The sequence below is a fragment of the Lepisosteus oculatus genome, chromosome 13, assembly GCF_040954835.1.
Source record: "Lepisosteus oculatus isolate fLepOcu1 chromosome 13, fLepOcu1.hap2, whole genome shotgun sequence".
NCBI classification, from domain to species: domain Eukaryota; kingdom Metazoa; phylum Chordata; class Actinopteri; order Semionotiformes; family Lepisosteidae; genus Lepisosteus; species Lepisosteus oculatus.
The window spans coordinates 10181734-10199192 of record NC_090708.1 but is presented as its reverse complement, the minus strand read 5'-3'; the positions used below and the strand labels follow the sequence as shown (position 1 = coordinate 10199192).

General features: G+C 37.7%; 2 protein-coding genes across 4 annotated transcripts in view; both read right to left on the bottom strand.

Annotated features, from left to right (window-relative positions):
* Nucleotides 1-4634, bottom strand: part of inpp5d (inositol polyphosphate-5-phosphatase D) — a 34687-nt gene extending 30053 nt beyond the window's left edge. For 2 of the 3 annotated variants that reach the window (XM_015361309.2, XM_015361310.2), the window contains exon 1: nt 4369-4634. In XM_015361309.2, the coding sequence (XP_015216795.2) occupies nt 4369-4508 (140 nt within the window). In that variant the 5' untranslated portion in view covers nt 4509-4634. The remainder of the gene's footprint in view (nt 1-4368) is intronic. The other variant, XM_015361311.2, reaches the window with a different exon arrangement.
* Nucleotides 4635-10972: 6338 nt separating this feature from the next.
* Nucleotides 10973-17377, bottom strand: gpr17 (G protein-coupled receptor 17). Its single transcript, XM_006637655.3, has 2 exons — nt 16356-17377; nt 10973-13368 (listed from the first exon to the last, which is right to left on the bottom strand). Exon 2 carries the CDS (start codon nt 13357-13359, stop codon nt 12343-12345), a length of 1017 nt encoding a protein of 338 aa, XP_006637718.1. The 5' UTR covers nt 13360-13368; nt 16356-17377; the 3' UTR covers nt 10973-12342.
* Between the last annotated feature and the right edge of the window lie 82 nt (nt 17378-17459).

Below are 17459 nucleotides of genomic sequence, written 5' to 3'. Positions count from 1 at the left end.
AATCTGCACTGCACATGTTTTTTTACAGTAATGAAACGTTATGCAGCAGTGAAATTGAAAATACGAAGCAATAAGAGAAAACCAAATTAAATCCCCCAGGGTCTTGTCCCTCCAAAGGCTTCGTCTCAGGTTTCAGGTGTGGCGTGTCTGTGGGCTGATTCTATAACAAGCATGTGCCAAAGATGAGCCATAACGTAGCTTGCATCCTCTTACATTGCTTGCAAACTCATGCTCTCACTCCAGGGAACCAAATCCATGATTCCATTTTACACATTGTTTGTTCCGACATCCTATCAGATCCGACAGGACATAGTGCCTGATTCACTTGACCTTGATCTTTTGAAGGGGAGGAAGAAAAACCCTTCATTGTGTCAGTCTAAATGTCCACTCTCTCCTGGTAGCCCAGCAGCTCAGACTATACACGTTGCATCCTCTTTTTGTAATCAGAGGAAGCCTTTGAGATACCGCATGGAAAATGTGAGCAAACCTACATAGTATCTGGTCTTTCTGCTAGTGAAACTCAGCCCCTGGGTGCTGTTCTGTATGTAGAGGTCTGTATTTATTTTTAGGAATCAAAAACCTGGTTAACCTTACAGATGTTCATCTTTGCATTTCTGCAACGTGACTTTTTTTTTTGCTTGAATTTCTTATTCATAAAGTCATAAAGTTTGTCATTTTGGTAATAGAATATTACGATGTAGTGATCTGGATTTTGACAAACACAGTGGGGCTTCATTCTTTTATTTTTCAAATATAGCCCACACAGCACCACCATGACTATACCTTTCTTATTTGCATTCTGTATCACAAAGCAAAACCTTCTTAACCAATTTAAATATACATAATGTAAGATTCTGAACGTAATATAAGCAATATAAGTTTCTGCAATGCCAACAGCTACAATTATTTCAGCAAAAAACTATAGAACATTAGTGCATTTACTGTACAAGAATTTGAGCCATATAAGAGATTAGCAAAGCAATCTTTGGGTCATGATTACTGAGCAGGGAACTTTGCTAAGATGTGGCACATGGCACCTCTTTGAACAAAACATCATTGTTCAACATATTCAGAACAGGAGGCACTTCTTTACCCAAAGGTAAAGCAAGCTAAAACAGCCATAGTGTTGCAGTCAATAGCCTGGCGTCTTTCAAGAAACAGCTGGAAGAGAAATTCAGATCAATTAGCTGCCAAATGGACTACAGTGCTGAATGGCTTCCTTATGTTTGTAACCTCTCTAATGTTCTTATTAAATGTAAGCCTAAGAAACGGGCCCAGATGTTCTGTGGATTGTGCTGTTTGGATGTGTGTCAGACACTTTGGAAAGCTCCTACATGACGCCATAAAGGTGTTTACAATACTTAATATAACAACATCATGGTTGGTAACTGAATTTAAACTTAATGGTTGCATTGTAAACATCCTTTTTTGCTCATCAACTTTAAGAAACAGGTTTTATGTGGACACATCTACATGACGGAAAGTTGACATGGAAAAGCAATAAAAAGCTAACAGAATGTTAGGGTTAGCTTACAGGTGTAAATTCCAAATAAGGGGATTTTCTGTTAAAGTTTTGCATTGCATTAGCCTGACCTCGTTTAGAATATTGTGTACAAGTTTGGTCATGTAAAATGCTGCTGAGGAATCAGTTCAAAAAGAGAAAAAATATTTATTTTTAATTTAAAGGACAGAGTTAAAGAACTTGACTTTGTTCTCTCTAACAGAAAAAGGAGAACTGATTCGAATATGCTCTAAATATTGTACTCAAAGGCATTGACGAAGTGAATGCTTACAGTATGCAGGTTAAGAATTAATAGCGAAAAACGAGACAGAGGACGTTGTGGAAACTCTGGGGAAGTGCTTATAAAACTGAGAATGAGAGACACGTTTATACAGAAAGTGTTGTGGGAGTCTGGAACAAGCTTCCCAGCCACGTTATTGATTATAATCTGACTTATTTGAAGAAATGCCTGGATGTTATCCTTGAACCAATTAGACCCTGGGTACCAAATAACCTTGTTGAGATAAATGACCTTCTTTCATTTTTAACCTTTCTTATATTTTTACGTGTGTGTGTCAGAGAGATAAAGAGAAAGGTCATGCATGGATAATTGTGCATACAATATGTGGGTTCAGGTCAGATTGGTTGTTCAGATCTTGATATGTAATATTGTTCAACAAGCTCAAGTAACGCATTACAATTTTACAAACCTGTGTTAAAAATTCAACATCAGGTTAAAGATGGAGCATGAGATGGAACAAAATTGTATATCTATATGAAATATGAAAGCCTACAGCGATAAAATCAGAAGTTGTGACATAGAGATATACAACTGAAAAACCAATGCACAAAATGGAGCTCACATAAGAATCTTCATCAGGTAGATACACACAGTGTACCACTTGGAGCCAACAGACATGAGGAAGTACAGTATACCTCCACTTTATTTCTTGTGTCTTTGTGGGTACATCCCATCCATTCATTTTCTAACCACTTCTTCCACCTTAGAGATGTGGGGGAACCACAGCAAGCAGGGTACACCCTGGATAGGACACCAGTCCAAGGTTCATACAGTACATAAACATCTAAATCCTTTAAAGTACTGAGGTTTTAGTGAAACAACCTGCAGTACACTGAGACCACTGGACCAAGCTGCAAGAATGATTCTCTTTCTGAAGTCCAGAAATAAACCTTAGTAAGGGACAGCAGAGAGAGAACCTCATCTTCACATTCATTTTATGGGTGAAAAACTGAAGTGACACGTCCATGGCACTTTGAGCTAGGTCTCATTACTTTAGATGGCAATTACTCCTGATCAAGAGAAGTGAATGGGGAGAAGCCGCTGATCAGCAGAAGCTTTTGACTGCCTAATGCCATAGGCTGCAGTACAGTATAATAGAATTGTTGGAACTTTAGTTAAAAGAAGAATGATGCATTCTTGAATTTACTGAATAAGAAAATTGAAATGCGTTTGGGACTGAATGTCCTACATTATATACTATGGTCAAGGTTTTAAGCATTAATATTCTGTTCTGTGGTCTTGGTTTGCAAGAGCCAACGTGCTCTATACTCTGATCAAGGCTTCAGAAGCAGATGACCTACGTAATATATAATGATCAGAAATTTTGAAACAACTTGTAGTATCCAGCTGAAGCAAAGTAACTGTAACTAGTACCCAATGTCACTAAATCACAAATGATTTTGAAAAAATACAGAAAACAACCAGAAATTAAATTTTGATTGACACTGTTTGCCAGTTAAATTGTTGTAGCTTTTTATAAAAAGCTGAAAAACACGTTTCTGATTGTGTCATCACAAATGGAAGAAGCCTCCACATCTGAAATGTGTTATTCTTCTCTTTACCTTTCAGCAACCTTTACCTGGTCCTTTGTAGCCTACACATGCTGATGCAGATCCCTATGCCAACAACAGATAATGCCACTCTGGATCAATTTGCAACCTCTAACTATAAAAAAATGTCTATAGAAATTTTTAATTAAGCAACACATTACACAACAATTTTAGTGTTACATGAAAACCAGTCATTTAATCAATATGTTTGATGTTTTACAAGAGCTAAAACCAACTGACAAGATGTGCACTTTTAAACACTGTTAGAACGTTATCTGAAGAGAAAAAAATGCAAAACTGATGGTCAAATGACCAGCTACAAACTGATGTCATATTCATAACCTTTTAGAAATAAAAATATAAACCATCTTGGGTGCATTTTGCATCTTATATTGGTATATTTTCTGCGCTGTACTTCCCAATGTGCATATAAGGGAATCTAGTATTATTGCAAAGAAAAAGAAAAATTGGAGCCGAGGAATTCAGGCGATCCTGAATTCCTCGGATTATCAAACTAATGTGATTCTGTAACTGCAGCTGAGGCTGCAGTGAAAGCAATGAAAACAAAAGATTCCAGGAAGATCCAATGGCTTTAATTAAAGATATTAGTGCCAAATACAAAGGGGGTCTAGATATGCTTGCTATATCTAGTCCCGCGTACAATGTAAACTAATAACAGGTGAATCTTAATTTTTCTCTAGTCATGTTTACAAGGTTGTGGTCTCTTTGAACAAGGTTGAAGTCAATGATGCAGGAAACACTCTCACAATATTGTGTCAGTAACAGTTTCTTTAAGCTCTCTGCCCAGTTCAAATGGATGCCAAGGTCGACCCGGGGGTTATCACTAATTCTGTAAACATAAAAGGCACTAGATTGTATGGGTGCCAAGGGAGGGGTCGGTCTTTACTAATCATAGGCACTCACCCTTGCTCTTATCACCTGGGGGGTTGTATAAATTCACTATTACAATAAGAAACTGCAAAGAACTTGATAGACTTTAAAAAAGAACTACTTACAGTACGCAGAGGGCGTATGCTCCTGGAATAGATTCGCTGTCTCGGAGTAGAAAGCTACCATCCTTTGCTGCTTTGGAAAGCAAGTCCTCAGCTTTGGAGCGGGTAATATTACCATGGTACCAAGGCTGAAAGGTTGCCATTCCAGCCTCTGACTTTTTTCTGATGGTTTGGTTGAGTTTCTATTTTGTATTTTGAAGTTGGTTACAAAATACGCAGAAGAACGTCTGGGTGAATTCAGACCAGCTAGCTGGTTGAATTCATTTTGGTCTCTCTCTCTTCTCTCTTCCTGTTCAAGAGGCGAAAGCTGTTAGAGGAGGAAGCAGCCACAAACACAATTTTGAACTTCCTCATTCTCAGTTCAGAGCGAGAAGCAGCAAAAGAGCTGCAAAGCTTCACATCTTTCTTGTTCACACAAGTGTGAGCATACAGTTAGGTGGTAAAATACCTGGTAAAAACAAACTGCTATCACTATCAGGACAATAACAGGCCTTATTTCACATAATACCAATTCATACACAGGATGTGCAACAGAAAAATAGATGCAAACCAATTGTTTGTTGAATTATTTTGTAGAAATCTAAGAGTGTAACAACTCTTACATGAAACATTACTGACTTGTCTCTGCCATGATGGAAACTGATGGTTTAATATCCTCCAGGCCAGCTCTTGCATGAAAAGGAAGCCATGTGCCCCATGTGTTAATATGTCTGAAGCACCATCTCAAAGCACCTGTGCCATGCTTGTTTATTAGTGAAACAGTACATTTCAAGACCTCCCTTGTCTCAGAGCATGAAGATGATTCAATTATTTATTTTAGACAAACTATAATTTTTATAAATAATGGTTCATAATAAGGTAATAAAATAACATTCAAAATGTTCCTTTGGTTATGTAATTGTTCATTTGTTTTGTTTCAATCTACACTTCCTTCTGCAGCAAACATGGGGTCTTATGGTGAGTCACCCATATTTTTCAGCACCGGGCATGCATTACTTTCAATAATGAGTGTCTTGCTTTGCGACAATCAGAACCAGTAATCCAGAGAGGCTGTTAACTTTTTGGCTTCCCATTTGCAAGTAAAAACGACATATTGTACCTGCTGGTAAGGATTTTCACAATTAGGAACCTCTCCTGGAAATGTACCTGTAGGTTACAAGTGGGACAAGACCTCGAGCAAGAGACACCAGTCCATCGTCGGGCACGCATACACATGAACAGTTGAGAGGCACCCATGAACCACACACAGCTCTGCAAGATAAGAGGAAACAAGATCACCTAGAGGAAACCTTTGCAAGCCTAAAATAAACACCCAACCAAAAATCCTATGAGTGAGGCAACAGCACTAATTTCTATGTCACTCTGCCAACCTTATATAATATGTCATGTCCTGTTACTTTTATTTTTCTAATTCTGATTATATTGTTACTCTATGTGTGTCCTTAGAGTTCCAGCAATCAGCAGGGTCTTAGTAACCCTATCAAAGTTCGAGAGGAGGAAATAGCAAGGGGGCATATATTTATGCCACTGTACCTCTCTCCTTCTATGGACTTTATAGGTTTTTAAGATCCTATTTGTTTGCCCAATACACTTTCATAAAATGAATTTTAAGATGACTTAAAGTGGATGTGACTTTCAGAAAGAGCTGTTAATAAAGGCAAATAATGAACAGAAATAGCATCAGAAAATTAAAAATAACACTTAGATAAATATAAAACATGCATGTCATAAAAAGGGAAATTTCAATGCTAAAACCTTATACAATGTTCTTGCATTAGTGCAGAACCACAGAAGGCCTGTGACCCATCATTGTTCGTCACCTTCAGTTGTGTTTGAAGAGTAGCAGGAAGAGGACTGTGCACACACGTCATAGCCTTGAGAAATGTATCTAGAAAAAAGTAGAAAATGTGCAATGAAATATTCACCAGGAATAGATTGTGAGAGTTTCATAAACCCTTGCAAAAAATCTCAGAAGGTATGTATTTGCACTCTCAGCTGAATGTACATTTACTGCAAAGAAAGCAGATGGGTTAAACATCACAAAAACACAAACCAAAAAACAATACATCTGTCTGATGTTTCAAAGCCACAGTGACACCTTCTTAGGAGGTGACAAGAGATGCTGTGCAGAAGTCTTGTGTTCCGGTTTACGGAACTCTAATTAGAAACAACTGACAGAGTCAATGAAAACTCTATTGTGACTTTGTCCTTAGGCCTAGCCCAAATCAGAAAAGAATCAGCTAACAATACGAAATTATAAACCCGTGCTTGAGGATTTTTATTTGCAAGGGAGCTATTCCTTCTCAGCAATGGAAACCTGGCATCAGGGTTTGGAATTTGAGATGGGTGGTGATGGAGGAAGGTTAAAGGTTTGACAGTGGCTTAAAAATACATTTTTAATCAAGTTTGCCTCTAACTTGTGAAAGTGAGCTCTAATACTAATGTGTAATATGAACATGACTTTTATGGAGTTACGTAACTCTGTCCTGTTACTAAACTGTCCAAACAGAATCTAAAATTGCAGGAAGGATCTTTGTTAGATATAAACACTGCACATTCAGACTTCTGTAATACACTAAATAGCACTGGTGCAGATGCAGGATACCTAATACCTGTATATTTACACCCACTCACACAAGTAGCAGCTAAAGTAACTGAGAATATCAAGACGCTTGGATTGTTCAATGTATCATTTTCACATTTAGCTAGATTCTCTGGTGTATTCTTAGACAGGATCCCCCCCTCTCTACAGCCCACAGCTCTGAGGAGAACATAAGAGGATGCCCTGCATTTTCAGAAAGTGCTATGGACAGGAAGTGTTGCACAAACCCAATCTGCTGACATACCACACTTTGAGTCACATGACTCAAGAAAGTCCAAGTCTCATACACACATCTAAGTCAGGGGATTTCCACCCTCCACTGCCTCTCAGTGTTGTGTCCCAGCTAATATGCCACTGCACAGACTGAAGACACAGCATTTTGTAACAAGTATCAGCAATGCAAATAGTTCCCTCCCGACTGCTCAGTTTACTCAACTGCATTCATTTCAGTTGATTATGCATTACAGATATGAATCATGCTGTTTGTAAAATGTGACCTTCCAAAATGAAACTTGAAGACTGAATGTTGGAAAATAAAAAAATAAGTGAATGAATCGAACAATGCAGAACAACAGTATATTGTGCACAGCAATTCTGTCTAGATATCAGGAAGTAGACTGTCAATCTGCTGTCCCGATCGCATACACAGCAAAATCACGTGCACAAATAACCGGGAATGTAACATAAATTTACCAAGAATTTGTGGTGTCTGGATATTACATATTTTAAGTTTCTATGTTCTTTTTTCTCCAAAAATGTATTCATCATGAAAACAAACATTCCATAAAATTGGCATCTGCCAAGATTTGTCAAGGCCAAGTGCAGGAATTTGCACAACAGAAACATTTTAGTGATACTGTAAGCTGGGGGAAGATGCAAAGTGGAAATTAAGTGATAAGGATATTTATGAGCATTCTCAGCGATTGGACAAACTTCAAGCTTCTACTTAACAAAGGTGATTTCTTCATGAATTTGTAGTCAGAGTCTTGTATGTATTTAACCTAAACACAACAACAGGTTGTGATCGCACAATAATGTGTGCAGCAAGCATGAAATGAGTTAGTGTTCATTAAATAACTGGCTCCTTTAAGCTTTGTGTAATTCAAGAAATTAAGAAAATACCTAATATAAGGATTATTTAAGATCCATTTATAAAATCAAAGAGATAAATATTACCTTCAAGTTTTTCCCAGCAGTCCTCCATATTCTTTGGGTCTTCTTTCTGGAATACAGAATGTCCCATTTGTGTGATACAAAAGATTTTGTGCAAATCTGTTAAATAAATGCAAGAAATCACACATAAAGCAGATAACTATGATTATCTATGGTTAATGGATTTTTGAGAAAAAAAAAGTATGTAATACCTAAGGTGTTAGGAGTACATGACTCATTAATTTGTTTAGGGAGTGGAAACGCTTTCTTTAAAGGTGAAATAATAATAATTCATAATAACTGCTTACACTTATATAGCGCTTTTCTGAACACTCCACTCAAAGCACTTTACAGGTAATGGGGACTCCCCTCCACCACCACCAGTGTGCAGCATCCACCTGGATGATGCGACGGCAGCCATAGTGCGCCAGAACCCTCACCACACATCAGTGGGGAAGAGAAATAAACCTCCTGGGTAAGAATTTTGATTTGTTTTTGCATTATGTTATTTTTAATTTGATTCAGCATTGCTGTATTGCAGGATTTTTGATTATTTTCCTTTCAAACGTGTAAATACATGCACTTGCACAAACAACAAGCCCAATAACAATTCAATTATTCCAGTTTAAGGTCAACTTTCTTACCTACCATTTGGTTTGTCAGTCTGCTACTTCCTGTGTGCAATCTCTCTTCTCAGTATCTGCTATCACGTCTCAATTTCTGCTAGTCACTTGCTCCTGCTTTTTACTTGCCTTGTTCTGAGCTGGAACCAGATCCCTAGAAATATCAGGACTGCAACATGTTTGATCACCTACTGGTGCCTACTCAAGACTTTATTCTTCATACTGCATTATATATCAATGTCATTGCTCTGCTTTTCATTGTATTGTTTTATGTAATGCAAACTTTATTTTTAATGTTTAGTATTTTAATATAATGTACATATTTTTTCTATGGTTGTTGTATCATGTAATAGTATTCACTAGTTAATGTAAGTATTAACTATTTGTTATGTATGCTTACACATTGATATTCTCACAAAAATGTTTTAATACATTATATCATAAAGTAGAAAAAAGGTATGTTTAGCTACAGTCTTGCAAAAGTATTCAGACACTTCCTAAGGTGTCTGTTTTTGTGAAACTACACAATGATCTATACACATCTTTTTGGACTTAATATTTTATTCAAAATCTGGGTGCTCAAAACAAAGACTCCTAAGGGTAAAGATAAATTACAGTCAATGTCTTAAAAACTAAGAAAACAAACCAAAATATGTTGAGTGCATGAGTTTTTGTAACCCTGAACACAATATTTTTGTAGTAGCACCTTTGGCAGCAATTACTGTTGCATGTCTTTTTGGGTAGGTTACTACCAACTTTGTACTCTGGCTTGGTGCATTTTTTGCCCATTCTTCTTAGCAGATTTGCCATTTGCTTAGGCTCCCTCAAGGTTATCATGGACAATAGTTTTTTAATCTTTCCACAGATTTCCAATAGGATTCAAGTTGGGAATTGCCACTCAATGATATTAACTTTCTATTTTGATATTAATGATATTAACTTTCATTTTCTTAAACCACTCTAGTAAAGCAGACTGAAAAGGTAAATATCCACCCAATTTTAAAGCCCTTAGCAGGCTGAAATATTCTCCACCAATATTTTCTTGTACTTTTCTCCACTCATTTTTCCTTCAATCCTGATGAGCTTTCCAGTCCCTGGTGAGCAATACCATGATGCTGTCACCACCATACTTGACTGTATGGACGTTGTTGACAAACATAATACATTTAGACCGAAAAGTTCCAATTTGGTTTTATCTGACCACAGTACCTTTTGCCAAATTTTTGCAGGATGACTCAGGTGCTTGTGTTACAAAGCCCATGCGGGATATGAAATGGGTTTCCACTCTTGCATACAGGCCAGCTTTGTGGAGGGAGTGGAATATTGTTGACTGAGCACATTTTCTCACATCTCTGCCCCGGAGGGCTGCAGCTCTTTTGGAGTTGTCATTGGCCTCAATGATTAGTTTCTCCTTGCCCAGGTGCTCAGATTCAAGGGACAGTGTCTGGCCGGTAACATGCTCCTTTCATTCTTGATGATCAAGTGGACCGTAGTCACAGTGATATTCAGAGACTTTGATATTTTTGTATCCTTCTCCTCTGCTGTTCGGTGACTTTCTCTCTGACTTGCCTTGAAAGCTCTTTAGTCTTCATAGTTGAGTCTTTGCCTGAAACTCACAACCTGACCAAGTAACCTCAAAGAATAAGGAGTTTGTCATGTGATCCACAATTATTGCACATAGACATAGTGCTTCACTTGTGTGTTTCATTAAGATTATTTTGTGCACCCAAATGAATTTTGGGCAAAGTGTTTCAATTTGTTGATTCCTGAAACATGATTTTTCAAATTTTCTTTCATATTTATTTTATATTATCTTTTTATTTTTTTATTTTTGCTTTTAACTTGTGGTGTAGATTGTGTATATAACAAATACTAAGCGCTACTTGTATAGTGAAAACTGTACACGGGGTCTGAATACTTTTGCAAGCCACTCTAGTTTATGACCACCATCATGACTGCTTTGCTAAATAGAACTACCTAAAAATAATGATAAAAAGTATTAAAGATGCAATCAGTATTCAATACTACTGCTTATTGCATTTTAATCCCACTATATATTACTGGTCATAAGAGGGTTTTTTCAGGTGCAGTGTTTATTTATTTTATATTATTTCAAGGGGTTAGAAAGGGAATCTGTCTCAGTATGCAAGGATTTTTATAAATGGAAGCAAGACAAAGTTAAATGCGTAAATTGCTCATTAATTAATAATATAAACACAGTTGCTTATGATATTTTAATATTTAATATTTTACAATACAGTGATCAAAGCAGGGACAAAGTGAAATAAATAATAAAAAACAGGTGACACAGTAAAGCCAAATATAAACAGGAACTACAGTATGTTTAAATCTCATTTAATAATAATTAATAATAATTGCTTACACTTATATAGCGCTTTTCTGGACATTCCACTCAAAGCGCTTTACAGGTAATGGGGATCCCCTCCACCACCACCAATGTGCAGCATCCACCTGGATTTAAAGAAGTTCCATATTCTTAAAATCAGTTTAGTTTGTACCTTGGAACTTGTAGCTGTGAGAAAATGATGCACGGAGAGAGACCTCTGGGGGGTTTGGGTTTTCTGTTAATTCCCATGAAGAAAGATGATTTTTTGGGAAAGGAATAAGAGTAACCACAAATAGCCATTTTGCATTTCTAAATATGCAGGTGCAAGCAAGAATGTAAATTACTGCAATAAATGTTCACTTTGATATATCCACACTGTTTTAGGGAATGCTGTTATAAAAACATATGGTGAGAATAAGCAGATAAAAACTAAAGAGAGTATACATCAACACTCATCTAATTTCACATTAGACTGTATATGCCAAGACTAGATAAAACAAACTATTATAAGTCATAGGAGAAAAATTTCACAAAACAAAATGGCAACTTTACTCCTCCACATCCAGTATTTCTACAAAAGACATGCTTTTTACACAGAGAATGCATTATTGTCCCTTTGTCCACTGATTTAATTAATATTTTACTTCTGAATCAAGTGCTGAAGGCAGATAAGAATTAAAAATAAGAATAATAGAATATGCTTCAGACACAACAGGTAAAGCATCACACTAAACATTCTGCTTCTGCAGAAGAACCCGTCATTATCCACTGTCTAATGATGTACAGATAGATGGACATTACTGTCAAAAACATGGCAACAAAGAAAGTAAGACTGAAATTGCCATTGTGAACACTCTTTCTTTGGCTAAAAGAATGAGCAGGTGTTGCTGTTAATTTTGAAATAAATGTTTTTTTCAGCTGATTGGCTTTGTTGCTGGCAAATCTAGGAAGCAGACAAAACACAGAACAGCAATATCTTGATCTCTTTTCCCAATTTTAGTTGACTTGCACCAGGGGATCAGCATTGCTACTTTCAGCGATCTTCTCATTGAGGTTTTAAATGGAGAAACGTATATCAAACAACATAAGACTCTTTTTTTTGGAACACATTCTTAATGCAATGTTACCTGAGTCAGCATGGTATCAAATTTCTTTTTCCAATGGATAAAGAAATCTCACAGAGGGGGGGGGGTTTCTTTCTTTCAGGGGTGGGAGAGGGCGCCGAAAGCAAAGCGAAAACACGGTCCATCACATCAGAACTCGGACTTGGCACTCAGCGAGCTCTCGTGTGTCGTTTTGGCTTCCCCGCTGGCAGCTCCAGAGCACCCTGCTTTCTTCCCACAGAGCATCTGCCAAAACACATCCCGAAACTTCTCTGCACCAAACAGGTAAACGAGGGGGTCGAGAGCGCCATTCAGGCAGGTGAGCGAAGAGGTCAACCGGTTCCCCAGCATTAGGGCTCGTTTAGTCTGACAGGACACCCCCGGGTGGCCGTGCACAACAATATAGATCACGCGGCTGACGTGGTAGGGTAAAAAGCAGACCAAGTAGATGAGCAGCACCAGGCCTATGGTGCGGAGAGCTTTGCTTTTGAGACCAGTCTCCAGCCTTATCCCCTGGCGGAGGCTGTGGACGATCAAGAGGTAGCAGACGAGCGTCACGAGGAAAGGCGGAGTAAAGGCCACGGCGATGGAGACGAGGGCCCGATGTGACGTTTTCTCGCGGTACAGCTGCAGGCACACGGTGAGATTGTCCTTCTGGATGGTCTGCCGGGTGGCCAGCAGAGGGGCCATTGATACGGTCACCAGGATCCAAAGGAGAAGACTGACGGTGTGGGCGTAACGGGACTGGCGGATTTTCAAGGAGCGCACGGCATGCACCACCGCCAAGTACCTGTCCCCGGCCACGCACGCAAGAAAATAGATGCTGGCGTACATGTTGACGTAGAAGAGGAAGCCCACCACACGGCAAGGCACTTCCCCGAACGGCCAGTGGCCTCCTGTCAGGTGGTAAGCAGCCCGCAGAGGCAAGATCGCCACGTAGGAGAGGTCAGCAATGGCCAAATGCAGCAGGAACACGTTAGAGGGGGAAGTAGTGCCATGCTGTCGAGAGAAGATCCACAGTGCCAGCCCGTTGCCAGTAAGAGCCAGAAGGAAAACCACTATGTACAATCCTCCAAATACGATATTCTCCACCACCGTCTCTGCGCTGCAGCTCTCAGATGACTGGTTGGGGAGCATAGATGAGATTTCCACCGATGAGGAGTTCATGTCTCCTACCTGAAATGAGATGCAGACAATTGCTGAAGGAAAACAACGTGTTTCTCTTTACCAGTAAAATATCTGAAAATTAAGAAATGTGAAGCTACAAAAATCCGTATATATGGAAACCATTTGAAATATCAAAACTACTTTTGTGTCTTTTATTCATTGATATCCTGGTAAGATCTTTCTAATTAGCCTCTCCCTCTGATATTGATAGTTTTCTCAAAAGTAAATTGCAGCATCCAAAAAAATAGTTCTGCAGTCTTGTTGGCAAGTGACATCATACCATGGTCGAGAAATGTTTATTCGACAACTGTGTGTGCAACCTAAAGACATGCCTTTGCAATAAAGAAAGTGCATTGAGTGCATATGGACAGATGGAAAATTGGGAAGAATTGAAAAGGCTACACTGATTTATGGAAAGGAAATATGAACAGTATCATTGATACTTTGACTATGAATTCTTACTTTTATATTATAACTTATGGTCTGCCTGAGATTCTTAAATCCCCATGAAATGTATTTCTCCCACCTCAATAAGACCTCCACAGTTTTTCCAAAGGAGGAGCATTCACACAGGAGGACAGAGGTTGTAAACATCTCCACTTGTTCCCAGCTGCAGTTTCATTAGCAGCTGATACAAATGCCAAAAATATCTTATAAATATTCTGTTGGGATCTAAATTCAACCCATGCTTGTTTTTCTCAAAATAAAGTTGCATAATTCCTGTAACATTAAACGGTTGTTCAAGAATGGTCCTAAAGTTATACCTACAGTAAATTAATTGTAATGGCCTATATGTTCATACAAAGTGTGTAGCACTGTGTCAGACAAGTGTGGTAACAGGAGATGTTTAGACCCCATGGGAATGCACACATGTCTGAAGAGCAGATGTGTGCTTGCAGATAAGATACTGTGTTGGTCAGCCATGCTATCTTGTAAGACGATTGTCCCCTCTCTCATGTTCTGTTTTCAACAGAATGGCCATACAGTTCACCATGCTTGAGATGTTAAGTCACTTGATTTATTTGTGCTCCCAAACAAATTCTGTTTATTGAGAAGGTGTTTCAGCTTCATGGTGGCTAACTGTTAAAGGCTGTAGATACATAATTAGTCACAGACTGTCAAATGATGTTAAATGTGCTATAAAATCTTCAGCACTAAAACACTTTTGTCCAATTATTAGTTCTATGTATCACATAGGTCTAGATGCATGATACTTGTTATTTTTTATTATTCATAGATATCGATACTCATGAGATTTGATATAGTCATCACCATTGTCACTATAGTATTGCTTTTAATTCATATTTAACCACATATTCTAAATCTTTTGGACTTAAAATCAGTGAACATATTGTTTTCGTCCTCTATTTCTTCAAGAAATACAGCCAGCTTAAGTTTAATCTAATAAATTGGCTAGAAAATAAGGAGGCAGTGTCTGTTATGTGTTGCAGGTGTTAATCAGCAGCAGGGGTGGGAGACTTCAGAGTTCAAGGTTAGGAGAGGGTGTATTATTCAAGTGTTGCTTTTATTTTTGTAAGACACAGTGGGTAACATTAACTGTTCTTGGCTTTGAATTCGATTATAAAAATAATCCAAAAGATAGTGATACTGTACATCAATGGAGAGAACTAGTTATGAAGTCGAAGACTTATCCATGAATTGTATTGAAACATTTCAGGAAAAATAGCAGTGCCACAGAGAAAATCTCTGACACACAGAAACATTGAAGAAATATTTAAATAGTACTTTCTTAAGGGCATGCACTTCTTAAATAGGGAGAATCAGTGGATCACATGTCGCAACAGTCTTTACAATTTAGGCAAAAAATAGGGATCGGCTGGACACAAGATTGTATGTAGAACTCATGCTGCTCTTTTTCTGAAAATAACATATTTCTCAGTATATCTGATAATATTAGCTTTTATATACAAGATAACTCTTCTTATCTAAATGAAGAAACAAATAGTTGACTAAAACAAATGTTTTTCAAATGTACATTTTTATTTTTTTCTCTGTACATTTTGGCAAATTGAGACTGTTGAGACCATAAATAGCACAACAGATGTAAAATTGTGGCAGTATTCCAGTAGCTAGGGTAAGTAGTTCGGTGAAGCAATATATTTCCATATCAATCCTTCTAGTTTAGAGCAAGTGTTTACCTCTGCTATCTGTAAAACATATTCTGACAGGCAAGATTGGAGTATGAAAAATTCCATTACAACATGATTTACATTCTATTAACATCTATACAAAAATCACCACCACCATCTGCTGCATGTACTGTATTTACTTCTCCCTGTGTAAAGTCTACATGTAAGAAGGCAAAGTGCTTCAGCTGCAGCTTCTCTGTCAAGCTAGCAGGATTAGAACTGTCCTGTACCTTTTGAATGAAAACCACCCTGTATTTTTCAGGGACAGTGTAAATGAGGAAACAGACAATTTCTATTAATTAGGTTACCAGTAAACTAGACTGCAAAATAAAGTGCACAAATGCCAATGGTAATAACAGATCATGTAAAAAATATCACAATTAACACAAGTCTACAAGTTACAATATTGCAATATCAACATAACAATCTGACAAATTCCGTTTTTCCACTAGTAACTGTAAGACCCTGACTTCGTAATTTTACTGCACTTAACTCACTGCTTCCCTTGCTTTCAAAAGTTGAGAATATGATTTTGAAAGAAAAATCATACGGATTTAATTCAGTTTAATTTATTATAAATGACACAGTGCACTTACAGCTATCAGAAGAGACAAGAAAAGCACTTTTCAAGATGATTAGAACAAGACAAATGCACACTTCAGATATCTGCAAACTTTGAGGACACCTCAATGCAAACTCTACTGTTGTTCTCCTCGATAGTCATTAGAAAATGAAAACTAAATATCAACAACACAGGACTGGTAACAAAAATTGCATTGTTTCAGCTTCTATTAATTTTTAAGGTTTGTAGTTAACCAGTTTACAAAGACAAACAAGGGCACTTACTTATCACGATGATTCCCTTCTCAAGCTTTGCTGAAATAGAGCTTCCAAGGGTGTAAATATCTCACTGCGAAATGCTGGCGTTCATCTAACAACAGCTGGTGGTGGAGCCAAGATAATACACAGCAGCTCAGAGGTTGTGAATAGGGGAAAATTACAACGAGAGAAATAAATGCAATGTGCTCTATCACGTTTATAAGGCAAGAGATAGAAGACATATCCTCCTATGAGTTCCTTCAGCAAGTGAAAACAATTTCATTAAAGAAAGAAATTCTGAGCTGATTTGGGAAACCGTAGCTCTATGAATGTTCTGTTGCTTCTCAAATTTGATTAGAGGTCTTGAAAGGGGGCTCTCATGCAAACTTTGACCTCATCTATTTTACACCATCCCTTTGCCTGTGAGGACCACTTGTGCCTTGAATGCTTGACAATAGCCTGAGTCAAGAGAAGGGATTCATTTAATTTTGTAAAAAAAGAATGGCGTGCCTCCATACCAATGAGCACCATGGCAACAAGGCCTAGACTTTTTCCAAAAGCCTCTGTGATAACGCCTTTTTCCTCTATATCAATAAATAGAAGGGAGATTGTGTTGTTAATTGGTCGGTTTATGAATAAAGCCACAAAGATGACTCTTCATAGAAGGTTTAAACTAAGAAGCCCCCTGTGCTCTACAGAGAAAAAGAAAAGAAGATTGAAAGAAACAGGGGCTCTGTTAGCTAGGTTCTGATGGGAGGACTTATGTCTGGGCCACTGATAATCAGTCACATTTCCACCAGACAGATGTGGAGGAAAATTAAAAAGCAGAGTTATTTCTTTTATAGAAGATCACAGCTGCACATCTTACACATCGTTTCATTTTATTTTTTCAGCTTAGCCCCATCTTTATGTTAATGTGATTCAGTGACTTGAATAAAAGCACTGTTCTATTGAGACAATCTGAGAAAAGTTAGCTAGTAAAGGCTCTATACTGCTAACCGCTAATTCTGAATTATCTCCACATTTCCTTTCAATATAACAAGGCACATCAGATAAAACTTCAAAAAACGCAAATATCAACAGTGTTGATGTTTCACCCCATTATGAAACCATAATAACCACTAAGACAAA

What these genes read in the sequence shown, in the direction of transcription:
- gpr17 (XM_006637655.3), bottom strand. Translation starts at nt 13,359, where the DNA reads ATGAACTCCTCATCGGTGGAAATCTCATCTATGCTCCCCAACCAGTCA.